Here is a 27,913-nt window from a genome sequence, read left to right as displayed (position 1 = left end):
CTGAGGAGGGTCATGCACTGATAGCTGCTGGACAGTAATTCTCTTCTTTCCAGATTTCCCCAAAGACTCTTAATGCTCTAACAACTTGAAAAGCCCTTCACACAAATTTTTAGCATAAAGAAATCTAACTAAATTTTGTATCCCTGGGAGTTTGAAAAGAAATCTATGATAAAACAAATGATATGGGATGCTAAACCCATACCCACTGCTTTTTTCCAAAGCTTTATTTAGGGGTGCCTGGGTGGCTCAGTCAGTTAAGCATCCAACTCTTGGTTTCAGCTCAGGTCACGATTCTCTCTCTCTCTGTCTCTCTGTCTCTATCTGCCCCTCCCCCACTTGCTCTCTCTCTCTCAAAAATAAATAAACTTAAAAAAATTAAAGCTTTATTTAGATACAATTTACCCCCTCCATAAATTTACCCACACTGCTTTTTATTTTTATTTTTTTATTTTTGGAGAGAGAGAGAGAGAGCACACAAGTGGGGAAGAGGGGCAGAGGGAGAAAGAGAATCCCAAGCAGGCTCCATGCTCAGCATGAGCCCAACACAGGGGCTCGATCCCATGACATTGGGATCATGACCTGAGGTGAAATCAAGAGTTGGATGCTCTACCAACTGAGCCACCCCCAGTGCCCTTACCCACACTGCTTTTTAAACTACCCCCATTACTGGGATGCCTGGCTGGCTCCATCAGTAGAGCATGCAACTCTTGATCTCCAGGTTGTAAGTTTGAGCCTCACTTTGGGTGGAGAGATTACTTTAAAAAATAAACTACCCTTACTACTTACTGAACTTGTATGCTGGACACAACACCAGAGAATCCTAAAACTAGAGGGTCTTTAGAGAGTACTGAGCCTGACCTAATTTACAGATAGGGAAACCAAGGCACAGAACAACAGAAAGATTTGCCCAGGGTGCACAGCTAATTAAATGAATGAGAATTAGAACTCAGTTCTTCTTTTAGTCAGGTGTTCTTAATAATCCACATTATAGCACTTCGTCTGAAAGAAAGTCATGGGCCACAGTGACACTAATGAATTTATACTGAGTTTACCTTGGCACCAATAAAACCAGACAACCAACCAGTGAGAGCCCAGAATAATTCCTGGGCATTTCATCTTGATGTCTCATGATAGTGGACTGTAAACTCTCCCACGATTGGGACCACATCTTGGCTATCCTTGTGTCTACCACAGTGCTGAGAGCTTAGTGTTAGTTAAGGTCAATGATATCACAAAAGGCAGTACCACAAAGGGGTGACCTGTGAAGACATCTCCTGTTCTGTGTACAGACCGCTTGGGATGGCGACATCAGACATGGTAAGGCCAATGCTGTGGTGTATCTGGATAAGCAGTGTCATGAGAAGCTGAGGGAAGAGTCGGAATGTAGCTGCTCGGAGCCTGTTTCCCACAAACACCTCATAAAGGGCGTCTGTTGCCTGTGGTAGAAAAGACACACCAGAGGGCTGAACACCTGTTAGCACTATCCCTTACTTGCTTTATCTGTGCTTGTGCCAGAACATGCTTTCTGGCTTTACTATCCCATAGGCAGAACAGTAGTGGTAAATGGTGCAGGGACATGAAAGTGAGGGGGAAAAGGAATAGGAGTACAATAGTTACTAAAAGTTACCCAAGAGTGAGGGGAGGCTAAAATCCAGAACCATAAAGGGAACTATTAACATATTTGACCACATACAAATATAAAGCCATGGCAAAATTTGTAGTAAACATAGTTAGATTACAAATAACCTAGAGAAATCATTTGCACTGATGTGATGTTTTTAATATATAAAGTCCTTTTTTGTATCAGTAAGAAAAAAAAGGTAAAGGCTTGCTACTCAAAGTATGGGCCACACACCAGCAGCACTGGCATCGCCTGGGACCCGGTTAGAAATGGAGAAGCTCAAGCCCCACCCCAGACCTGCTGCATCAGAACCTACATTTCAGTAAGACCCCTAGCTGATTGTGGTTTGTGTGTATATTTTTATTTTTTAAAAAAATTTTAATGTTTATTTATTTTTGAGAGAGAGAGAGAGAGAGAGAGAGAGAGACAGAGCATGAGTGGGGGAGGGGCAGAGAGAGAGAAGACACAGAATCCGAAACAGGCTCCAGGCTCTGAGCTGTCAGCACAGAGCCCAACGTGAGGCTCGAACTTGGCACCGGCAAGATCATGACCTGCAAAGTCAGATGCTTAACCAACTGAGCCACCCAGGTGCCCTGGTTTGCATGCATATTAAATATGAGAAGCACTGGTACATAGAACATGAGCAGACAAGTCACAAAATATAAATGGCTACTTCACTCTCACCAATAACAAGATTGTAATTAAAATAATACTCCTTTTTTACCTATCAGCTAGGCAACAATAAAAAGGCTAGGAATGCTCAGTGTGGTAAGGGTGTGGGTAAATGGGCATTCTCACATATGACTGGTAGAAGGGCAATGTTTTAGAGGACCATCTGGGAATTCTCAAAAGTTTAAATCAGCCCACCCCTCGACCTAGAAATTCCTCTACAATGGCCTTTATCCTAAGAAAATAATTGGATATGTATAACAGACTTCATGTGTGTGTGATTAAATTTATTATAGCACTGTTTTAATGGCAAAAGTTTGAAAATTGTCAAAATGTTCACTAATAGGAAACTTGGAAATGAAATAAATGGTTCTGTGCCATATTAAGTGTTATCTATTTTTAAAAAGGTAATAAAAATGAATGAATTACTATGCAGCCATGAAAAGAATAACAGAGAGGCTTATGTTTTGACATGGAAAGTAGTTCATGTACTGTTAAATAAAAAAAGCAGATCATCAAACAGTAAATGTAATTTGATCCTATTAATATATACATACAATTTTATAGACTAACATGATTAAAAATGTACCTTTGTCTGCCCTAACTCCTAAAACTATACTAAGTTAACATTATAGGGGTTTTTAAAAAGGTATAAATCCACAAAAACAAAGAGAATAGGAGAGAAGACTATGGCAGATTAAAGACGTCAGAATAATTTTGGAAGCTAAAAAATACATGTATGATAATAATTTAGGTCAGAGAGAGCTGAACCGTAGCTGGTAGGAAAGAAAAGAAAGTAAAAAGTATATAGTGATAGTGGGGAAGGTTGTGTGTGTAGGAGTCAGAGAGTATATAGAAACTTTGTACTTTCTACTCAATTTTGTTGTAAACCTAAAACTTCTCTTTAAAAAGTATTACTTAAAAGAAAAAATGGGGGAAAGTATACCAAATACAAAAAAAAATTATATATGTATAAATACTTCTAGAAAGTTCATTTTTAGGGAGATGATACAGCTAGGCTAAGAATGGTCTTTAGGTTTTTAAAAGATTAAAAAAAATCCAAAGAATATATGATAGAGACTATATGTGACCTGAAAACCTAAAATATTTACCTTCTGGTCCTTTACAGAAAAAGTTTGCCGACTTCTGCTCAAGGAGGACCTTTTCTGTTATTTATACTCTTCAGTATTATTTGACATTTTTTTTCACAAGTGTATATTACTCTTTTACTATGATGATACATATTTTTTAAAGGATAAAGGAACATTCAACCATACTGATTAAACTAAACTTCATTATACCATATTGATTCCTTCATTCTCCCAAGCCCCCTATCAATCCCTTGGCAGAGACATTGTAGATTTATAAATGGATGACAGATGCAAACTTTTGAGAGTGATGAGAAGGGATACTACAGATGGGGTGTTGGGCCAGTCATCCCAAGAGGGGGAGCGTATGGTGTTGAAGTTGGAAGGGCAAAGTTCAGTGGCTTACAGCAACAGCCATATAGGCCATCTTCTCGTGGGTGGGTGCATTATGGCATTTCTGCAACTTCCTCAGGAGTCTCCACAGAATCCAGGTGGTGTTGGGCAGTTTTACATCCAGAGTTCTCCACAATTCAGCCAGATGCCTGGAAATCCCAAAGAACAAGAGGGTTCAGGAGAATGGCTTATCCTAGGCCCACCATGACCATGACCTTCCTAAAATCTGGAATCCAATCTGCAAGTGATTTTCCTCTCTGCTCAGGTTTTCAGGCTATCAAAAGACTTACTCTCTGATTTCATAACAGTAAGTCCCAAGGTTTTATAATCTCAAATTACCATGCCTCAGCATGGACTTCAAGACAAACTGGTCCTAATTGATCTTTTCAGATCCCTGTCACATATCTGCGCTCTAGCTACCCCAGACCATTCATCTTTACCAAACAATGGACTTTGACAACTCTACACTTCTGCTTATTGCCTGTCCTTAAACTGGAAGGCCCTTTCCCAAATGCTTCCCTGCCTGACAAAATCCTTCAAGGTCCAGCTCCAATGTCATCTCCTCTGTGAAACTTTTGCTGCTTCTTTACCATGTCTCTCATGAGAGTTCTCGTAACACTTTCACAATTTCTTCTGTATAGAGGTTGCCTCGATCTTACATGTACTATTTTCAGTTCTTTGTATGTGTCCATCTGTTCCCTCTGAAGGCAGGGATTATATTTGGCTTTTCTTCTATGAACCCCTCAGGGTCTAGCACAATGCCAGGCTTACAGAAGGAATTCAAAGATATATTTATTCAATCCAGTCTATGGTCCTCAAGTTTTGGACAAGTCCAAGCTGAGAAATAAAGCTTTGATTCTCCTTAGAAGAAGTCTCTTCTTTTATTTACTTATTTTAAAATTTTTACTACTGGACTTTTTATTTTTTTAAAGTTTATTTATTTCTTTTGAGAAAGAGAGAGAGAGAGAGAGAGCAGAAGGGACAAAGAAAGAGGGAGAGAATCCCAAGCAGGTTCCACACTGTCAGCTCAGAGCCTGAAGTGGGGCTCAAACTCACGAAATGTGAGATCATGACCTGAACCCAAACCAAGAGTCAGATACTTGAGCCACCCAGGTGCCCCCGGACTTTTTTTTAAGTTTACTTATTTATTTTGAGGGAGGAGGAGGGACAGAGAGAGAGAGAGAATCCAAGCAGGCTCCAAGCTATTAGCACAGAGCCTGACTCAGGCTTGAACTCACAAACTGTGAGATCATGACCTTAGCTGAAACCAGGAGTCAGATGCTCAAATGACTGAGCCACCCAGGTGCCCCAGAAGAGATCTCCTCTTCTTTTTTTCTTTTTTTTTTAAATGTTTATTTATTTTTGACAGAGACACACACACACACACACACACACAGACAGCATGAGCGGGGGAGGGTCAGAGAGAGAGACACAGAATTCAAAGCAGGCTCCAGGCTCTGAGCTGTCAGCACAGAACCTGACACGGGGTTCAAACTCACAGACCGTGAGATTATGACCTGAGCTGAAGTCGGACGCTCAACCAACTGAGCCACCGAGGTGCCCCTCTTTTTTTGTTTTTTGTTTTAATTTTATTTATTCATTTCGAGAGAGACAGAGAGAGCAAGTGGGGGAGGGGCAGAGAGAGAGGGAGAGAGAGAACCCCAAACAGGCTCAGCACTGCCATCACAGCCTGATGCGGGGCTTGAACTCACGAAACGTGAGACCGTGACCTGAGCCGAAACCAAGTGTCGGATGCTTAACCGATTGGGCCACCCAGGCGCCCCAGGTCTCTTCTCGAAGAAAGATAGTGTGTAGGAACTTTTCTTCTTCTATAATTGACTCAAAGGTAGGGCCTGACATTTACATAAACACTGTAGAAGAGCATTATCAGGGAACATTGGGAGTTTCTCCTGGTTTTAACTCATTCTCTTATTTCCGGAATCTACTTGGGTATCTTTGTGTGCTACAGCAAGTATGGTCTTCCAACTGTCTATATCAGAATCACTCTAAAAATTGAGAGGCTTAAAGACTATTCCAACATTTCACTCCCTGATAATTTCACTCCTCTGATAATTCTCATCCACGAATAAAACAAATTGAGAAGGTCCTAAAGGACTCCTAAAGGGAAGGCCATAAAGGCAATATGAAATACTGAAAAGGCTCCTAGCTGGGGCAACAGATTGTAGAAAATGAACATTCCTTCTTGGGATGAAATTAAGAAATTCCTATATTTACCTATCCTTTTTTTTTCCTTCTTTGAATTCCCTAGGAAGTAAATGAAATAATTTGAGAAGCTATTTATTGTGAAAGAAGTGTTTCAAAAATGCTTTTGGTCTGTAAATTTGTAAGTGCTGGGAATGCATCTGAATTAGGAAAACACATACATTAGCCTATAAGCCAATGGTTCACAAATTTTAGTGTGAAAAATACATCTGGAGAGTTTGTTAAAAATACGGTTTCCCCGGGGCACCTGGGTGGCTCAGTCGGTTAAGTGTCCGACTTCGGCTCAGGTCATGATCTCACAGTTCGTGAGTTCGAGCCCCGCGTCGGGCTCTGTGCTGACGGCTCGGAGCCTGGATCCTGCTCCGGATTCTGTGTCTCCCTCTCTCTCTCTGCCCTTCACCCATTCACATGCTCTGTGTCTCTCAAAAATGAATAAATGTTAAAAAAAAAAAAAATACGGTTTCCCCTCCAGTGATACTGATTCAGTGGTTTTTGTTTGCATCATCCCTTTGGGGGTATGCATTCATCAAGCTGTTTCATACCTTCCTTGTGTTTAGTTTTGCTATTCCTCCCGTCCAGAATGCCTTTTCCACTGCCCTGTCCCACCTTCTACTTGGCTAATTTACACTAAACACTTAGCTTGTGGCTGCCCTTCTTTTAAAACTCCCTCCCCAATCCTTCATCTAATTAAATCACCTCCTACAGGAGCTTCCACAGAACTCTTTTATTTTGCTTTGGAGTCCTCTGTTATTCGTCTAGGTCTGCTATCAGACTGTGTGCTGCTCCAGGACAGGGCTTGTGTCCTATCCCTTATTTCTACAGGCCCAACAGCACCTTGGACATAGTAGTTGCTTTGCACAGACTCCTAAGAACAATCACCCCAGTTAAACCAACTCTTGTTCCAAGAGCTAGAACAATAAAATTATGCTAAAATTACACTTTAAAATGATTAAGTATATTTAATATTTTGTATGAAATCATAAGTTTCATATAAGAATCTATATTTAATATTTTGTATGAAATCATAAGTTTCATATAAGCTGAAGCAAGCAGTAAAGGTTTAAAAATAATGGATTACAGAAATACACAAAATAATAGTTTTTAAAAAAATTGTATGAACTCTTTTTTTTTTTTGCATGGGTAAACACCAATGAGTGAGAATCATTCATTGGAAGTGGTTTTCAAACAGTTTAAAGATAAGAAATCTTGGGGCGCCTAGGTGGCTCAGTCGGTTGGGTGTCTGGCTTCAGCTCAGGTCATGATCTTGCGGTTCGTGGGTTCGGGCCCCGCATTGGGCTCTGTGCTGACAGCTCAGAGCCTGGAGCCTGCTTCGGATTCTGTGTCCCCCTCTCTCTTCACCCCACCCCTGCTTGTGCTCTTTCTCTGTTGTTCAGAAATGAATAAACATTTTAAAAAATTTTAAAAAAAGTGAAGAAATCTTTTTTTCAAATATAATAATTACCCAGAATCACAATATATAAAGCAGACAAAAAGAGATGCTGCTCTTGTCTGGCTGGCTCAGTTGGTAGAGCATGAAACTCTTGATCTTGGGGTGGTGAGTTTAAGCCCCACCCTGGGCACAGAGCTTACGTTAAAAAAAAAAAAAAAAAGATGCTGCTCTGATAAAGGAAGTGGGGGCCTAGAACCTTCTCATAATGCTTCATTATCTTCCCCATAAGGATCTCCTAGAACTTTCAGGGTGCCTCCAACTCTGAAATCCACAATTGTATGTAAAAAAGCATCTTGTTTTATTCTCTATGTGATTTATTCCTATTTATGGATATATTCATATTTTCTTTTTTATGTATGTATGTTTTGGCTAAATCTTTCTCAAGTGCATTACAGATAATCATGATATTCACCCCTAAATAACTTCAGCTTTGATCTCCTAAGAATAAGAACATTTTTCTGTATAACCACATTATCATTTCACACCTAAGAAAATTACATTAATTCAGTAATCTATTACAGAGTTTATACTTAAATTTCCTCAAAATTTTCTTTTATAGTTTATGTTTTCATCCAGGATCCAATCAAGTTCATGTATTACATTTGGCTTTATCTCTTTGGTGCCTTTTTATCTAGAACAGTGACCCCAGCACATTTTTCTTTCATGACATTAACTTGTTTGAAGAGTTTAGTCCAGCTATCTTATACAGTGTTCTTCATTCTGGATTTGTTGGATTGTTTCTTTATGTTTATGCGTTATATTCTGACTTATATTGTCGGTTATCTGTCTATATTTTATCTCTTCTACAAGAATATCATTAGATTTTTGAGGGCAGCCATATTCCACAATACCAGGGGCTGTGTCACACACTCCAATTTAATTTAGAGGCTATACTAGGTTCTGTTACCTGTCATATGGTACTGGATGACACAGAAGGTGGCTGATCACTATATCTGTGTACTTGGGCCTGGAGATAAACAAACTCACAGTATTTATGATTTGTTGGCGGACTCTAGGCTGGCTGATTATGGATAGCTGGGCACAGATAACTCCCATAATTTCTGGCACCTGAAGAAGGAAAAGAAATCACTAAGACCTTGATCCTATGGGACAATGATGGTTACTGAGGATATTGTGGCTATTTCTGAAAGATTCAGGGGGTGACAAGAATGTTTAGTATTTAAAAACTACCTACAATAGATCTTTATGTATGTATATGTATATAAAAATATTTAGAAGAACTTACACACAAAGATATTAATAATGTGACTTTGAGGGGCGCCTGGGTGGCGCAGTCGGTTAAGCGTCCGACTTCAGCCAGGTCACGATCTCGCGGTCTGTGAGTTCGAGCCCCGCGTCAGGCTCTGGGCTGATGGCTCAGGGCCTGGAGCCTGTTTCCGATTCTGTGTCTCCCTCTCTCTCTGCCCCTCCCCCGTTCATGCTCTGTCTCTCTCTGTCCCAAAAATAAATAAACGTTGAAAAAAAAAATTAAAAAAAAAAAAAATAATGTGACTTTGAGTGATGGGATATTGATTTTTTTGCTTACATATTTTTCTAATTTCTCCTCAATGACTATGTATTGATTTTATAATAAACCAAACTAGTAAAAGTGTTACAAGGAAGTTGGGATTTTTTTCTGCTCTGACTCTGACAATGCCAGAGGAGTCTATACTTGCCTTTCACCCAGAGATGTCTATCATCTCTGGAAACAGGAGCCACTGGATTTTGGTGCAATTTTTCTTCTTGGCCTTCTCTGCCCACCCATAGACTCATGGCTTCAAGTCTCTGTGGAAATGTCAGCTTCTCAGAAAGGCAGTCCTCAGCACCCTCATACAAAATGGCTTTCATTATCACCAGTTGCCAGAGCCGCTTTTAAGCTGGCATGTGATGCAATTCTGGCCAATGAAACACGGGAAAAAAAATCTACTGGAGGCTTTTGGGAAACACTTTCCTCCCTGATTAAAGGGACAAAAGGAAGGCAGTATCTTTCTTGTTTGCTGGATACAGTCTTATCTGCACATAAAGTCTGAAACTGCTGTGACCACCTTATGACTATGTGAACAGGCAAAGTGGCAGATGGAAAAGCCCCTGGCTCTTTGATAACACTGTCGACTGGCTGAGCCAGTCCTAGAAAATACTTCACTTCCAGGCTTCTTATTGTACGAGCAGACAAACCCTCTAAACTTCAGCTGTGTGCGAGCCACTCAGAGTTGGTCTTTTTTACAGCTGAAAGCTGAAGCAAGGGCCCATCTCACCATGTTCTCATCACGTTGTTCTTTTTGTATCTTTGCTATTTTAATAGGTTAAAAGTCGGTTTTCATCATTTTAAAATTAACATTTATTGTTATCAAAGTGTAACATGTACACAATTTAAAAAGTCCGGTGCTATTTCAAGGCTCTCTCCTGCCTGTTCCCCAGGCCTGCTCTCCAGGGACTACTACTTTACCCCTTTTATCGCTTTCAGTTGTCCTCCCATATTTCTAAATGATATAATTATAGTGTTGTTTCTTGATGTATCAACTATAGATACATTTAAATAAAATCTCTTGATTTTAAGCTAAGTTGGCCTCCTTTGATGATTGCTCATGGCTTGCTTTTCAAAAACTTGGGACCTTGAATTGACCTGGATGAGGATCTAAGTAGAAGTTACCATTCTCATAAGTGCTAATGATATCTTCCCTCAAAACTATTCTGTTCTGGAAAACATGGAGCACATCTTGGATTTTAAAACTATCCATCCCTAGTTGCATACAAGTGACTGTTTTTATTACATGCTTGTTGAAGGGGAGTCCACTGAACAATGGACCCTGGGCCAACAGTAGTTACTCTTCATTGAACAGGAGTAGCAGAAGAGACCTTAGTAACTGCAAGAGGGGAGAGCATTTGCCGATATTTCAAACCCAGGAAACGACCACTGAGCTTTTTACCTTCTCAAATCGGGACTCTGCATTTTTCACCAATGTTATCAGCAATTCTCCTGCTGAATTTTGGGTGCAGGGATGTTTCAGATTTTTCAGGCCATCCAATATAGTCATTACAAACTGGCAGAGCTCGTTTGAATTGAGAAACACTTCAAAGACCTGAAATGATTTAGAGAAAATGAACTTCCAGGAAACTTAGTACAATAGAAAGAACCCTGAATAAGAAATATTATGTTAATTTTGTTGGGTTAATTAGAGAGGCATACAAATATGGACAAGGCTGTTTATTTCGGTCTTGTTTACAAAAGTGAAAAACTGGAAGCAAGCGCAAATGTCCACTGCTAGGGTGTGTGCATGGCCTTTTACAGTTCTGATTTTTAGAAAGAGGTTTTATTACCAAGATCCTCATAAAGAATCACCTTTTATAGGAACAGAACTAAAATAAAGGCCTTAGTGCTATACAGCTCACAGGGTCCCAGACATAGCTAAAATACCTTGGCTGGTGATGATATAGTCAAAGAATGTTTCATTCTGTTTCTCATTGTGCTTGGTGGTGTATAAAGTCCTTCACATGATTATGATACGTGTAATCTACTAGGCACTTACTATATGACAGGCACTAAGCAAAGGGTTTTCCATACAATATCTCCTTTAACACTTACAACCCAATTTTTACAGATCCCCGGTACAGATGAAACGGACGCACAGGGAATTTAAATTACCTGACACCTTAGACCCTACCTGAGTAAATCTGTAGGTTTTCTTTTTTCCCCATCTGCTAACATAGTGCCTGGTACCTATATTTGTTGAATAATGGATACATATATTAATTTAAAAATGTATAGCTTGTTGGGCCAACTACACTCTCTAGCAGCTCCTTTTTGTGACAAGAATCTACATTTGCAAGAGGCTGGCCAAGGTTAGAAGAACAATCAATGAGAGCAAAGCCTGTCTGAAGAGATATCCAAACAGTGATACTGGCCCCACTGACAGGCTGACCTAAACCATTAAACTAACGGGGCCAGCTGTATAACAGTCACAACCATGGCGCCTCGCCTCCAAACTGTGGAATGATTGGAGAGGAAATTGTGCAGGCAATCTTGTATGTTTAGTTTTCTTCTTCTTTTTTTAATGTTTATTTATTTTTGAGGCTGGGAGGGGCAGAAAGAGAAGGGGACAGAGGATCTGAAGCAGGCTCCGTGCTGACAGCAGAGAGCCTAATGCCACGGGGGGCTCGAACCCAGGAGCCACGAGATCATGGCCTGAGCTGAAATCAAGAGTTGGACACTTAACTGACAGCCATCCGTGTGCCCCTTGTATGTTTAGTTTTATAAGAAATTAGAACTCTTCCCCAAGTGGCTTTACCTACCATTTTATATTCTCATAACAAAATGTATGAGACTTCTGGTATTTCCCATCCTCTCCCACGTGTCCAGTTATCTGCCTTTACATCTGCAGCCATTCTGATTACCTGGGCAATTTTGAAGGGACAACTGTAGAACTGCTTAATACTGTAGAGTTCTAGGAGTTCTTGACACTTTTTCATTGCTCTCCTCAAGCTTGGGTGATTTTTCTTGTCATGAGTGACATCTGAGAAGAAAACATGGAATATTAATATTTTCTGGCTTATGTCTTTCTTATTGAGTTTGCAAGTCTGGTCGATCCCCAGGCTGAAGTGAATCCAAAGATCTCACTCTTCTTATCTTTTCCACTTGGATAAGAATGCCTGGGGGAAGGAGCGTGTGTTAATCTGAAGGCTGATTTTTCCCCCTCTGTGGTCAGACAATATATCAAAAGGGCTTAAAGAAAAAGAAAAGAGCTTTTTTGAGAACAGAGCTTTTGAGTGATTTGAGAGTATAACTGAGACACACTAAACCATTCCCCCATTGGTGAGGACTTTTGAGGGGTCTCCTTATGAAGCTTAGGTCCCCATAAAAAATTGCACACTTTCACGATGTCTGATAACTCCAATATCAGAAATCTTTCTGTGTCTAGTTTTGCTGATTATTGAGCCTGCCAGTACTCCCTCACAGTGTCTTGTTTTCATGTTGCTCTGTGACTCGTGTTTGCTGGAAATTATCTATGGGAAGTCTTTGAGTATCTGGTTGAGGATACAGAGTCTCCACCTGGAAAATAAACTCTTTCAGGAAGCAACTTTGTCTGTCTTGTTCACCAACGCACCTAGAATAGTAAGTGCTTCATAAATATTTGTTGAATGAATAATCAGTTGTATTTTCTTGGCTATATATGTCTTGGTAGACATTCCTCATACTCAGAGCTGCCCAGAGATGTGATTGCTGTTTTGGGAAGCACAGAGTTTCCTTATCCTGGGGATGAGCAAGCCCAGGCAGGGTAATCCTTGGTGGGAGTAGATTAGACTGAGATTCAAATACTGGGGGCACTGGGCTAGATATCTTCTAAAATCTCTCCTACCTGGGGGGGGGGGGGTCAGTGATTCATTCCTTGACTGCAATGACCCTCTTTCTATTTTTCAAACTCCTCAAGTTCATACCTGTTGTTTCCTCTGCCCAATATGCTCTTCCTACATCTTCATCTGGCTAATGTTTCTTATTTTTCAGGTTATCTTCAGAGAGGCCTTTGCTGAATGCCACAGCTAGATGGGATTCTTCCTCATGGCCCCTGCAATTTCCCTGTAGCAGATTTCTTTATTTATAATTACAGAGTTATTTGTTGATTCTTTGATTGTCTGATTCCCCCACCAGACAATGTGTTATACAAGGATTGGACCACTTGTGTTCTGGTTGCCATTAGATCCTAAGTAAGTGCTCAGAAAACGTTTATGGGATAAATAAATAATAATGAAGGCCCAGATGATGGCAGAACTTCCACTTCTGACCAAACTAACTTACTTTAACAAACAAACTTTAGTTTGTACATGAGGCTACATGTTTAGCTATTTCAACTCCATGGCCATGCAGATGGCTGACACTAATGGATCATCCAGGGTTCTGATTCAGGTTATCAAGTCAATGTTGGTTCATCTATGCTTGTGGACTATGTGCCTTTCTCTTTGAAAACTACCATAAAAAGTCTTTCTAGAATATAGGGAATGAGGGCACAAGGAGAACTGGCTGCCATCAGCAGTGCCTTACACTTCAGCCTCAGCGTGATATGCAGTAGGTAGTGCGTGCCCTCTGCAGCCTCCTCAGCTACCTCTTTCACTGGGTCCCCACACAGTAGTGCCATCAGAGCCACCAGGCGCCCAAGCCTTTGGAATTGCAGTGGAAGCTAGTTAGGAAGAAAAAGAAAAATACCATTAGCATACGGGTGCATTTGATGCCTTAGATTTGAGTTACTGAAAAGTAATTCTACTTCCACCCTCTGCTCAGGAAAGTGCAAGAGTCACATGCAGCCCTTAGATCTCTTTAGGGTAAACACTGAACATGTGTGGATACACTATGTCCATCAGGTGGTATTAAATAGGACAAATTCTAACCTAAGTCAGCAGCCTAAAGAATGAAAAAGCTTTATATATACAGGTGTTCATTCTAGTACTATTTTTAAAGACATACTGGAAATAATTGTCCAATAGTAAAGAGAACTATGGTGTAACCACTTTAGGAATACAGCCATTAGGAGTCAAGTATCCTAGGAATTTATAGTAAGGTGGGAAAATGTACTAGTCTGCTAAGTGAAAAAGTTGGATGCAAAGTTGAGGTGCACTATTTAATAAAACTAAAAAATGTATTTATTGATATTTTACCTTATTATGGGAAAAAACGTAGCTGGAAAAGACCATACCAGAAAAAGAAATATAATTTAAAATAGTGAAAAAAGGAAATTATAAAAAAGTTAAAAAAAGTAAATTAAAAAAGACAATTAAAAAATGAAGGTAGAAAAGATAAATGTGAAGAATTTGGTTGCATGCAGAATGCATAATCATTTGCTCAAGGCAGGACACAGAGCTAGGTTCTGAAGTTTCTCAGGGCTAATGTGGAGGTACGTACAATGTCCCACATAATATGATTCACATTGCCTAGAAGATAAGAAGCAAATACCCATGCAGAGGAAGCACAACTGTTCTTAGGACTGAAGCACAGAGAAATTCCTCATGTGGCTCTTTAGAGAAATGGACTGAGATATTGCGAACAACAGCCTGTTTCACCTATTTACAGTCAACACAGCAACACATACACACAGCCATGTAATGTCTTTCATTCACTGATAGAACCTTCATTCACCCAATCAACAAATCCTGAGTGTACTTATGAACCAGGAACTGGTTATGAGGATGACACTTAGGGCTAAGGCACTGTAACTGGCACTGGCAATACAAGCTGTGAACAAAAGACAACATCCTTGTTCATGGAGATGATATTCTAGTTGGAAGAACATAAAATAGCAAAGAAGTAAATTTTTTTTTTTTAAGTAGTCTTCACGCTCAGCGTGGAACCCAGTATGGGGCTTGAACTCATGACCCTGACATCAAGACCTGAGCTGAGATCAAGAGTTGGATGCTTAACCGACTTTGACCAAGAAGTAACATTTGTTACGTGTTAAATGGTGATAAATTCTATGATGAAGAAAAATACACAAAAAAGGACAGGAATTGCTATTTTAGGATTATTAGGGAAGACCTCAGTCACGTTGAAATGAAGGATGCAGCCATGTAGATATCTGGGAGAAAAGCACTCCTGGTGGAAAGAATAGCAAGTGCAAAGGGAAAGGAGTGTGTTTGGTGTTTCAGAGGAACAAACAGGTTAGGTAGACTGGAGCACAGTAAACAAGTTAAAAAACAAAAGAAATAGGAGGTAGATTAGGTATAGGGTATAGCAACTTAGAGAACACTGTAAGAATTTTGACTATTTTTCTGTGTAAGATGGTAAGCCATTGGGAGTTTTAATGCTTATTTATTTTTGAGAGAGGGGCGCCTGGGTGGCTGAGTCGGTTAAGCATCCGACTTCGGCTCAGGTCATGATCTTGTGGTTCGCGAGTTCGAGCCCTGCATTGGGCTCTGTGCTGAAGACAGAGAGAGAGAGAGAGAAAGAGAGAGAGAGAGAGAGAATGCAAGCAGGGGAGGGGCAGAGAGAGACACACAGAATCTGAAGCAGACTCCGGGCTCTGAGCTGTCAGCACAGAGGCCAGTGTGGGGCTCAAACTCAAGAACTGCAAGATCATGACCTGAGTTGAATCAGCTGCTCAACTGACTGAGCCACCCAGACGCCACAGTCATTGGAGAGTTTTGAACAGAGAAGGGACATGAGCTGATTCACACTTATTATTCAGTGCATATTTTAATTAAGCATTTACTGTGTGGCATATTCTGTGTTAGGCACTGGGGATGCTGTAGTGAATAAGACAAGCATAATCACTGATGGAATTTACATTCTCTAAGAGAGAAAAAGATAGTAAATCAATAAAGAAACAATCAAACAAGATAATCTCTGATCTTAAGAAGCCCTAAGAAGGAAAGAGAGTGATAAGACAGAGCATAAGTATATATCTATTTGTAAGCAAAGGCCTTTTTGAGGTGGAAACATTTGAACTAAGCACTAAAGAATGAGAAGGAGTTAGCTATGTGAAGAGTTGGGGAAAGTCATTCCAAGCAGAGGGAAGTAGTAAGTGCAAAGGCCATGAGGCAGGAAGGACTTTATATGGTAAGGAATATAAAGGAGGCCAGTGTGGCCAAAGTAAGTCAGCGAATGCAAGGGGACAGGTAGGAGTTGGATTGTAGAAGACCTTGTATTGTAGGAACAGCTGGAAATCACTGGATCAAAAGAGTGACATGGGTTTCAAGATAATAACTCTGGCTACATGTAGATAACTAGAAGGAACTAAAATGGAAGCCCCCAATCCATCACATTCATGCAGCAAATGTTTTCAGAAGGAATAAATACAATTGTTATGTCTGGATGACAATAACTCAATAAAGTTGGTTTAAGAAAAGCTATGGACCTTCCTCAGGAAACTCTAGAAGACTCCACTGCACAAAATTCTGCCTATAGCTTCCTGGATGTTCACAGATTCCGATGGCACCTATATTTAGCAACCTTGTATTGCCACTTCTCCCTAGGAAGAAAACACTAAGGATGATCTCCAGGGCCTATAGAAAGATTATATATAAGAGATCATTTGAAACTCTTCTTAAAATTTTTTTAAATGTTTTATTTATTTTTGAGACAAACAGAGACAGGATGCGAGCAGGGGAGGGGCAGAGAGAGGGGGAGGCACACAATCCGAAGCAGGCTCCAGGTTCTGAGCTGTCAGCACAGAGCCTGATGTGGGGCTTGAACCCATGAACCGTGAGATCAAGACCTGAGCTGAAGTCAGATGCTCAGCCTACTGAGCCACCCAGGTGTCCCTGAAACTCTTCCTTAGTCTGCAGCCAAAATGAGAGGTTGAAGCATGTAGAAAGAAGACCAACGTGATGACAGAATAGTAGGGTAGTCAGGGATGGCTGCATTGACCCGAGAGAAAAAAGGAAGTAGCATAGTTTGAGGGACTGAACTTACTTCAATAAGGAGGTGGAAAGCTTGGATTTATTTCCAATGTGAGAAATAAAAAAGTTAATGGAATGCTGTCCTTTTAATAAGCATGGCTGTTAGAATATTTATACCAAAGACAAAATCTCTACGAAAAAAATCTAGCATTAGGACCTAGCATTCCTCACTAACTTCTCTTCCAATTAGATTGGAGAAATGATGGCTGGAGACAGAAGCTCTAGTGCCTGGAAGATCTACTAGGAAAGAGCAAAAAGATTCACAGATTAAAAAAGGAATAGATCCCGGAAAGAGGATCTTAGTTTTGATGAACTCTTTTCAGGAGTTATGGGAAAGCATTCAGAACTGAGAAGTGAGTGAGTGAAAGAGACAAATGAGAGGATTTAAAAAGAGGTGCCACAGAACCTTCTTCTGTAGGATGCTGGGAGATATTTAGGGGCTCCTAAGTAGCTCAGTCAGTTAAGTGTCTGACTCCGATTTCGGCTCAGGTCATGGGACTGAGCCCTGCATCGGCTCAGCGCTGGGCCTGAAGGCTTCTTGAGATTCTGCCACTTCCCCCACCCTCAAAAAAGTTGATTTACTTACATTTGCTGTTTGACTTTATTAATTCAAATATGACACTGCACAGAGTCTAGGCCACTGTTACATTTATTTACTCACTTATTCAAAAATATTTGCTATGTTGTTATGTTCTAGCTCTTGTGTTAAGCAACAGGGATGCAAAATTAATAAACGTGGTAGCTGGCCTCAAACCGCTCAAATTTTAGAGGGGCAGATACGTGAATAATGCTAAGTGCTATGGTATTATACATGGAGCACCAAGAAGTCATCAGTTTGGGAAGTCATACATAGGAGGGGAAATAGGCAGTAGTAGGCTGGCTATGGATCCTTCTTCCTGTGTGACTGAAGGGCTGCTTACCTTCAAGCTGAGATGTCTGGATGAGCACTTTAGAACTTGAGCCATGCTGACTGTGGCCCGTTCCCGCTCATGGTCTTTGGTTGATTGTAACCAGGGGTCCATTTGCTGTGAAAAAATAGAGGGAGACTAAATGGTTTACCAGAATGATTTGGGATAACATCTTTATTCTGTTTAGAAGAAAATATGGAGAGAGAATTTCTACATGTCACCACTGTATCTGAAAAGGTCTTCCTAAATGATCAGTTAGGGTTGTAAATGAAAGTGGTGTAAAGGCAAACAAGGCATAAAGACCTGGGATCAGATGGGCTGGCTTCTACAGAGGCTTATTTTCTAGACTTATTTTTCCCTTCATCCCACTTTCTTCCATTATTTATCCTATTCTCCTGTGTTTCCAGCCTTCTGAAATCTCTTCGGAAGGAAAAGAAAATCAAGGCTGTGGTATTAAAGAACTCTGAGGATGAGAAATTGCATCTGCTTGTAACAGTCAGGGAAGGATTCCCAGAGAAGAAAACATTCATAATTAGGAACTTCATAAAGGTTACATTTCATGGCCCCATGTGGCAAAAAAAAAAAAAAAAAAGTGGCATTTTAGGTAGAAGAAACAGCTTGGATAAAGCTGCCAACATAGGAAAGTACAAGGCACAACTGGATAAAGGAGAGAAAGCCAATATGGCTGGAGTGCTGATTTACAAATATAAGAGGAAGGAGAAATAAGGTGAAGGTCAGTTGTGGCAAAGATAAATGTCCATCTGCACTTAGGCACAGATGATTCCTAATAGCTTCAAGGGCTATTCCTTTCTGGGATATCTGCATTTTAATAAGGGGCAAGAGGAGCAGATGCTTGAACTGCAGTGAATGCATTCCAATGAGCAAATTCCTAATGATGGAATGGCATACGCTGGAATGGGTACAGGTGAGGACAGGGCGTTATCAATGACCTTGAATCCTGCCTGGTAGGCACCTATTTACTCATTCATGAGGCTCACTCTGTTCTCTGGTCACTGACTGAAACATTGCTATGGTAGTAAGCAATAATAATTTAAGGAATAATTATAGCAACCTTTTAAATCACATATTGAAGGCCATTTATTCAATACTCACTGTAATTACTATTTCAATTTAAAAGTAATGAGACTCTGGGAAGGCTCATTTCTGCTGAATTTATAACCACTGAATGGCACAGAGTCAGAATTTGAACCCAAGTCTGACTAAACACTGATAGCTGATACTCTTTTTAATTTTTTTTTATGTTTGTTTATTTTGAGAGTGGCGGGGCGGGGGGGTGAACACAAGCAGGGGAGGGGCAGAGAGGGAGCAAGAGAGAATCCCAAGCAAGCTCCATGCTGTCAGCACAGAGCCCAATGCAAGGCTTAATCAAACAAACTGTGAGATCACGACCTGAGCCCATATCAAGAGTCGGATGCTTAACCGACTGAGTCACCCAGGCGCCCCAATAGCTGATACTCTTAACTATTATGCTATCTCTTAAAACTTAATCCTTTCACATTTTTGTCTTCCACTTTCACCAGTTAATAAAAATAGCTTCCCCTTCTCTCTGATATCCTATTTACCTTAAAAATGGTGTCGAGATTTTCCAAATGTGGGTCTTTTACTACCAAACTCTGGAGCATCTCAGAGAATGCCTGAAGTGTCTGCCTGTAGAGAGACTGAAAAGGCATAGGATCAGTGATGTCCCCCCCGCCCCACACCCCTGCCATGAAGTTCCCCAACACTGTATACTTTTTTTGCTTCTATATAGAATTTTACTTTTCTTTTTCTTTCCAAGGTTTTATTTCAATTCCTGTTAGTTAACAGAGTTTAATATTAGTTTCAGGTGTAAATTTAGTGATTCATCACTTCCATACAACACCCAGTGCTCACCCCAACAAGTGCCCTGCTTAATGCCCATCACCCATCTAGCTCAGCCCCCCCTCTGCCAGTAACCCTGTTTCTTCTCTATAGTTAAGAATCTATTTCTTGGGGGGCCTGGGTGGCTCCGTTGGTTGGGCATCCAACTCTTGACTTCAGGTCATGATCTCACGGTTCATGAGTTCAAGCCTTACATTGGGCTCTGTGCTGACAGCATGGAGCCTGCTTGGGATTCTCTCTCTCCCTCTCTCTGTCCCTCCCCAGCTTGCATTCTCTTTCTTAAAAATAAATATAAACACTTTTTTTTTTTTTAAAAAGCCGGTTTCTTGGTTTTCATCTCTTTTCCTTCCCTCCCATGTTCGTTTGTTTTGTTCCTTAAATTCCACATATGAGTGAAATCATATGGTATTTGTTTTTCTCTGACTTATTTCACTTAGCATAATTCTAACTCCATCCACATCTTTGTAAATGGCAAGATTTCATTCTTTTTTATGGCTGAGTAATATTCCATTGTGGTGTGTGTGTGTGTGTGTGTGTGTGTGTGTGTGTAGACACACCAAATCTTCTTTATCCATCTGTCAGTCTGTGAACATTTGGGCTCCTTCCATAATTTGGCTATTGGTGATAGTGTTGCTATAAACATCAGGGTGTATGTATCCCTTTGAAACTCTATTTTTGTATCCTTTGGGTAAATACCTAGAAGTGCAATTGCTGGATCATAGGATAGGTCTATTTTTTTTTTAATGTTTTTATTTTTAAGCAATCTCTTTACCCAACATGGGGCTTGAGATCAAGAGTCACATGCTCTTCCAACTGAGCCAGCCAGGTGCCCTGTAGGGTAGTTTTATTTTTAACTTCTTAAGGAGCCTTCATACTGTTTTCCAGAATGGCTGCACCCATTTGCATTCCCATCAACTACAATGTACACTTTTAAGGCTCCATTATCTTTGAGGAAAGGCACAGAACCAATGTAAAAGTACTGGTAGGCAGTTTGTGAGCTGAGGTGAAATAATATATTCACTTTATTTATTTTCTTTTTTTATTATTTTTTTTTACATCACGTCATAGTTAACATATAGTGTAATAATGATTTCAGGAATAGAATTTAGTTATTCATCACTAAACACTCAGTGCTCATCCCAACAAGTGCCCTCCTTAATGCCTCTCACCCCTTTAGCCCTTTCCCCTACCCAACACCCGGCCAGCAGCCCTCAGTTTGTTCTCTATATTTAAAAGTCTCTTATGGTTTGTCTCCCTCTGTGTTTTTATATTATTTTTGCTCCCCTTCCCTTATGTTCATCTGTTTTGTATCTTAAATTCCACATGAGTGAAGTCATATGATATCTGTCTTTCTCTGACTTATTTCGCTTAGCATAATACATTCTAGTTCTATCCACGTTATTGCAAATGGCAAGATTTCATTATTTAAAATTTTTTTAACATTTATTTATTTTTGAGAGACAGAGAGAGACAGAGCACAGCAGGGGAGGGGCAGAGAGAGAGGAAGACACAGAATCCGAAGCAGGCCCCAGGCTCGGAGCTTCCAGCACAGAGCCTGACATGGGACTCGAACCCACGAACCATGAAATCATGACCTGAGCCGAAGTTGGCACTTAACCAACTGAGCCACCCAGGCACCCCAAGATTTCATTCTTTTTGATTGCCGAGTAACATTCCACTGTGTGTGTGTGTGTATACAATGCATATTATATATACATATATATATATGTATGTATATATATATATACACATATATATATATGTATGTATATATATATATACACACACCTATATATTTATATATAAAATGTATGATATATATATATATATATATATATATATATATATATATATACACACACACACACACACACACACCACATCTTCTTTATCCATTCATCAGTCAATGGACATTTGGGGTCTTTCCATACTTTGGCTATTGTCGATAGTGCTGCTATAAACATTGGGGTGCATGTGCCCCTTCAAACCAGCACTCCTGTAAACTTTGGGATAAATACCTAGTAGTGCAATTGCTGGGTTGTAGGGTAGTTCTCTATTTTTAATTTTTTGAGGAGCCTCCATACTGTTTTCCAGAGTGGCTGCACCAGTTTGCTTTCCCACAGCAGTGCAAAAGGGTTCCTCTTTCTCCACATCCTCGCCAACATCTATTGTTGCCTGAGTTAATTTTAGACATTCTGGCAGGTGTGAGGTGGTATCTCACTGTGGTTTTGATTTGTATTTCCCTGATAATGAGTGATGTTGAGCATTTTTTCATGTGTCTGTTAGTCATCTGGATGTCTTCCTTGGAAAACATGTCTTTTGCCCATTTCTTCACTGGAGTATTTGTTTTTGGGATGTTGATTTTGATAAGTTCTTTATAGATTTTGGATACTAATCCTTTATCTGATATGTCATTTGCAAATATCTTCTCCCATTCCATCTGTTGCCTTTTAGTTTTGCTGATTGTTTCCTTCGCTGTGCAGAAGCTTTTTATCTTGATAAGGTCCCAATAGTTTTGTTTTGTTTCCCTTGCATCTAGAGACATGTCAAGTAAGACATTGCTTTGGCCGAGGTCAAAGAGGTTGCTGCCTATTTTTTCTCCTCTAGGATTTTGATGGCTTCCTGTCTTACATTTAGGTCTTTCATCCATTTTGAGTTTATTTTTGTGTATGGTGTAAGAAAGTGGTCCAGGTTCATTCTTTTGCATGTTGCTGTCCAGTTTTCCCAACACCATTTGCTGGAGAGACTGTCTTTTTTCCATTGGATATTCTTTCCTGCTTTGTCACAGATCAATTGGCCATAAGTTTGTAGGTCCATTCTGGGTTCTCTATTCTGTTCTATTGATTTATGTGTCTGTTTTTGTGCTAGTACCATACTGTCTTGATGATTACAGCTTTTTAATACAGTTTGAAGTCTGGAATTGTGATGCCTCTGGCTTTGGTTTTCCTTTTCAGGATCACTTTGGCTATTCAGGGTCTTTTCTGGTTCCATACAAATTTTAGGATTCTTTGTTCTGGCTCTGTAAAGAATGCTGGTGTTATTTTGATAGTGATTGCATTGAATATGTAGATTGCTTTGGCTAGTATCAACATTTTAACAATATTTTTTCTTCCAATCCATGAGCATGGAATGTTTATCCATTTTTTTGTGTCTTCTTCAATTTCTTTCATAAGCTTTCTATAGTTTTCAGTGTATAGATTTTTCACCTCTTTGGTTAGGTTTATTCCTATGTATTCTATGGGTTTTGGTGCAATTGTAAATGGGATCAATTCCTTGATTTCTCTTTCTGCTGCTTCATTATTGGTGTATAGAAATGCAACCGACTTCTGTACATTGATTTTATATTCTGCGACGTTGCTGAATTCATGGATTAGTTCTAGCAGGTTTTTGGTGAAATCTTTTGGGATTTCCACACAGAGTATCATGTTGTCTGCAAAGAGTGAAAGTTTGACTTCCTCCTTGCCAATTTGGATACCTTTTATCTCTTTATGTTGTCTGATTGCTGAGGCTAGGACTTCCAATATAGTTGAATAACAGTGCTGAGACTGGACATCCTTGTCATGTTCCTGACCTTAGGGGAAAGCTCTCAGTTTTTCCCCATTGAGGATAATATTAGCTGTGGGTCTTTCATATATGGCTTTCATGATCTTGAGGTATGATCCTTATATCATATATAGGATCCATATATCCTTTTCTTGAGGGTTTTTTTTTTTTTATCAAAAAGGACACTGTATTTTGTCAAATTCTTTCTCTGCATCTATGACAGGATCAGGTGGTTCTTATCCTTTTTTTAAATTAATATAAGGTATCATATTGATTGATTTGCAGATTTTGAACCAGCCCTGCATCCCAGGAATAAATGTCACTTGATCATGGTGAAATATTCTTTTAATGTATTATTAGATCCAGTTGGCTAGTATCTTGTTGAGAATTTATGCATCCATTTTCATAATGGATGAAATTGGTCTGTAGTTCTCCTTTTTATTGGGGTCTTTGGTTTTGGAATCAAGGTAATGCTGGCCTCATAAAATGAGTTTGGAAGTTTTCTTTCCATCTCTATTCTTTGGAATAGCTTCAAAAGAATAGGTGTTGACTCTTCTTTAAATGTTTGGTAGAATTCCTCTGGAAAGCCATCCAACCCTGGACTTTTGTTTGTTGGGAGATTTTTTATTACTGATACAATTTCCTTACTGGTTATGGGTCTGTTCAAATTTTCTATTTCTTCCTGTTTGTTTTGGTAATTTATATGTTTCTAGGAATTAGTCCATTTCTTCCAGATTTCCCATTTATTGGCATATAATTTCTCATAAAATTATCTTATTATTGTTTATATTTCTTCAGTGTTGGTTGTGATCTCTCTTCTTTCATTTGTGATTTTATTTATTTGGGTCCTTTCCTTTTTCTTTTTGATCAATCTGGCTAGGGGTTTATCAACTTTGTTAATTCTTTCAAAGAACCAGCTCCTGGTTTCATTGATCTGTTCTACTGTTTTTTTGATTTTGGTATCATTGATTTCTGCTCTGATCTTTATTATTTCCCATCTTCTGCTGGTTTGGGGCTTTCTTTGCTGTTCTTTATCTAGCTCTTTAAGGTTAGGTTCTGTATTTGAGACCTTTATTCCTTCTTTAGGAATGCCTGGATTGCTATATACTTCTCTCTTATGACTGCCTTCTGCATCCCAGAGGTTTTGGGCTCTCGTGTTTTCATTTTCATTGGGTTCCATGTACTTTCTAATTTCCTCTTTAATTTCTTGGTTAACCCATTCATTCTTTAGTAGGATATTCTTTAATCTCCAAGTATTTATGGTCTTTCCAAATTTTTCTTGTGGTTGATTTCAAGTTTCACAGCATTGGGGTCTCGAAATATGCAAGGTATGATCTCAATCTTTTTGTACTTGTTGAGGGCTGATTTGTGTCCCAGTATGTGATCTATTCTGGAGAATGTTCCATGTACAATATATTAATTTTAAATAGACATTTCAGCCTTATTGGGAACACAGTTAACCGATTCTAACTACAGTTGGGAAATTAGGGTCATCAAAATAGTTTTAAAGTGTGACTTGTGACTTTTTCTGACATCTTGCATTTTTTTTAAAGTGATCTCTACTCCAAACATGTGGCTTGAACTCATGACCCTCAGATCAAGAGTCTCTTGCTCTACAGACTGAGCCAGCCAGGTGCTCCTTCTTTCTGACATCTTGAAACAAAGGGGACTTAAGTCCCCTTTGGCAACTGCTTTACCAACCAGTTTACTAGCTGCAGATGAAAATCAAGGCCTTTGCATTTTTTTCCCCTCTCTGCCTGAAAGCTTCCCCTTCAGAGATATTCATACCATCTTTTCAACAGTCCCTTCATCAGAAAGACTTTCCCTAACCACTTACGTAAAAAAGCCCCTGTGCCTCCCAATCACACTACTCTTTATCCTCCTCTTTCCCTGTTTTATTTTTTTCATAGCACTTTACTACCACCAGATATGATATTTATCAGTGGTTTGTATCTCTGCACTGGGATGTAAGCTCCCCAGATTAGAGAGTGTAGTGTTGTATTTCTGTTGCCTCTCATGATACTTAGCACATGATAATCCTAAATATCTGCCAAGTATATGGACCATTCCCACCTACTTCAAAGTCAAAAGCCAAGAGAAAAAGAAAGAAAGAAAGAAAGCAAGAAAGAAGACAAAGAGGAAAAAAAAAAAGCTATTTAATTTAACTCCCAATTTTATTCACCAGATTTGGCTTAAATGATTTTTGGCTGGTTCCAAAAAATCAAATGCACTATCAAAGGCCATGATCAGCTGACGCTGTGGATGGCACGTTATTAAAGCAAAGCATGAGTTACTACCTCTGTGTTGTAGGATCCACTTGGCACGATTTCCTCCAGCTGGGTAAGAGTCTTTACAGGGGGCAGAGTGATTATACTTTTTGTGAGAAGACTGAAAAAGTCAGCTCGATCTTCAGAGCCAAGTAGCAAATGGACATCTTGGTAACTAAAAAAAGACAGTTTGGGAGTAGTGAGCTGGGAAGAATCTGATTTGACATTGATAAGTAGGGATCAAAGTAACCCAAGAGGAAAGGGTGGACCAATTGGTGTATCATTCTGATGGAAGAGACAAATGGCGTGCTTGTTAGCCTGTTTAGACAAATCTCATAAAAGGTTAGAGGAAGAGTTTCAGGGCTCAGAGGCTCCATCCTTCTCCCCTCTCCCTCCCCGCCTTCCCAAGAGGTTACTGGAGTGACATCCTTCCAGGGTTTTTCCAGTTCAACCATGGAGAAAAGCCTGCTACAGTCTAACATAGTAAACCACAACTTGCCAAAGGGTGTTCTGCTGAACATTTATTAGTTTGGAGAATGGTGGGTTGGGCCAAGTTCAAAAATACTTTTCAACTACAGGGGTGAGTGAGTAGCTCAGTTGGTTGACTCCTGATTTCAGCTCAGGTCATAATACCAGGGTCGTGGGATCAAGTCCTGCATCAGGCTCTGTGCTGAGTGTGGAGCATGCTTAAGATTCTCTCTCTTTCCCTCTGCCCCCCTCCCCTGCTTGTGCTGTCTCCAGATATATAAAAAATAAATACGAAAAAAACTTTACAGGATTTCTTGGGATCATTAATAAGTTAGTATGCCATACAAATCTCCAAGAAAGACAAACAGCAGGCCCTTCCAAATTTCTTGCACTATGGAACTGTACTGTCATGAAACATAAATGAGAGTAACTTTCCAATGAATATACTTTGGACAAAACTGAACTCCAAAGAGGTTCCAATAAGGTCTTTCAGATATGGACGGTAGCATATACGAAATCAAATTTCTTACACACACACACACACAAAACATGGATTTGGTCTCCCCTTCCCTATATAAACTGTTTGCAAAAGTTCAAAATATGGAACATGTCAGTTGGTTCTGGTATTGACCCTGAATGAAAAACTGGGGCATGTGTAGTGGGCGGGGGCATATGGGTATCACCTGAGGTCAGCAATGGTGACAAAGACCTCCTGGTGCACAGGGCTGAAGAGAGAATGCAGAAGCTCCTCTTCTACCAGCATCTGCAATGAGAGGGAAAGAACTTTAAAGAGTCAAGAATGTGCCAAGTCCCTGGGCCAGATGATCAGAGATGTAGATGGCCTGCAAGAACAACAGCAGGAACTTCATCGGGCCCTGCTCCTTTGTTCCACAGGACTGGCAGCAGGACAGTGGCCAGGCTAGAAGATTATTCTCTGGAGCCAGAGCCTGAGGCCTGGCTCTGCCTCTTATTAGCCATTTGAGCTGACACAAGTTATTTAACCTCCTGTATCTCAGTTTCCTCATCTGTAAAATGAGGTGGTAACAGTACTATTTGCCATCACAGGGTGGTTGTGGATACTAAAGGAGCTAGTTCATAATACTTAGTAGCCCTTGATAACTGTTAGTGTCTGTTATTCGTCATTTTTATTACTTGTGATTATTTCCAGCTGAGGCATCTGAACCCCTGTTTCTACTAAACAGCACTCTGCTATAGTGCCTAATATTATTATGTTGGCTGTCCTAGAAAAGGACTAGCTTTCCAAAGTCCACATTGGCAGAGGGAAAGCTGCCTTGCTTTGTTGGAAATAAACTCTGCAGAGTGACAGAGAAGAAAAAACAGAGATGTTAGGAGCTAGACAGCAGCTGGGTTTGGGCACTGGCTCTGCCACCCACTCCTTGTGGGACCCTGAATGTATTAACTTCCCTGGGCCTCACTTTCCTTATCTGTATGGAGATTCGTCTCAGGAGCTGATATAAATAGCAAATGTAAATGGTTGTACTGGAAGCCTTGTTGGATTGTCTAGCCAGACTCTTTGGAAACTGGGTCATAGGAATGGGTACCTCACAGCCATGTTTCTGCTAAGTCATCCTGTCCCACTAACCCCAGCTTATCCAGAAAGGAGTACACACTAAGGTCAATTAGATTCTTTGCCTCAGCACTCTGGAACTGAGACCACGAGCTTCAATCTCAGTGTAGCTGGCCTATTGAGGAGAATATTTTAAATTTGGGAACACTGTGCCCTATGAACAGGGTAACAGAGAGGGAGAATTTGGGGAAGAGAGGGGAGGGGGAGAGACAGAGAGAAATGAAAATGTATGCAAAGGAGCAAAGATAAGAGATGGAGAGAAAGTTCTGAGTATGTGAACTCTGGGAGCACTCAGTTCTCAGAACTAAGAACAAATCTCCCCTTTTGTGTTTCAGCTGTCTCGAGTGGATGTCTCTTACCTGCCACCAAAAAGCCTCACCGGGAACTTAGAATAGTGTCCAGGAGGCAGTGCTCAATAAATATTACTGTGTTC

At 40.0% G+C, this 27,913-nt stretch overlaps 1 protein-coding gene and 1 long non-coding RNA gene across 5 annotated transcripts in view; one reads left to right on the top strand and one right to left on the bottom strand.

The window, feature by feature from the left end:
* MROH8 (maestro heat like repeat family member 8) overlaps window positions 1-27,913 on the bottom strand; it is a 58,622-nt gene that overhangs the window by 15,557 nt on the left and 15,152 nt on the right. For 2 of the 3 annotated variants that reach the window (XM_045444655.1, XM_045444657.1), the window contains 10 exons: window positions 26,576-26,655; window positions 25,455-25,599; window positions 19,317-19,412; window positions 17,746-17,850; window positions 13,479-13,614; window positions 11,837-11,955; window positions 10,372-10,524; window positions 8,352-8,512; window positions 3,785-3,920; window positions 1,246-1,436 (listed from right to left, as the gene is read on the bottom strand). In XM_045444655.1, coding sequence (XP_045300611.1) covers window positions 1,246-1,436; window positions 3,785-3,920; window positions 8,352-8,512; window positions 10,372-10,524; window positions 11,837-11,955; window positions 13,479-13,614; window positions 17,746-17,850; window positions 19,317-19,412; window positions 25,455-25,599; window positions 26,576-26,655 — 1,322 coding nt within the window. The remainder of the gene's footprint in view (window positions 1-1,245; window positions 1,437-3,784; window positions 3,921-8,351; window positions 8,513-10,371; window positions 10,525-11,836; window positions 11,956-13,478; window positions 13,615-17,745; window positions 17,851-19,316; window positions 19,413-25,454; window positions 25,600-26,575; window positions 26,656-27,913) is intronic. The other variant, XM_045444656.1, reaches the window with a different exon arrangement.
* LOC123580248 lies at window positions 1,270-27,913 on the top strand. Of its 2 annotated transcripts, none has more exons than XR_006703204.1 (3): window positions 1,270-1,317; window positions 1,808-1,943; window positions 27,816-27,913. It is a non-coding gene; the product is annotated as an uncharacterized LOC123580248 (long non-coding RNA). The 2 variants fall into 2 exon arrangements; XR_006703205.1 differs by lacking the exon at window positions 27,816-27,913 and adding an exon at window positions 3,851-4,677.

This window comes from Leopardus geoffroyi, chromosome A3, assembly GCF_018350155.1.
Source record: "Leopardus geoffroyi isolate Oge1 chromosome A3, O.geoffroyi_Oge1_pat1.0, whole genome shotgun sequence".
Taxonomy (NCBI): domain Eukaryota; kingdom Metazoa; phylum Chordata; class Mammalia; order Carnivora; family Felidae; genus Leopardus; species Leopardus geoffroyi.
This window is presented reverse-complemented; position numbering and strand designations above follow the sequence as displayed.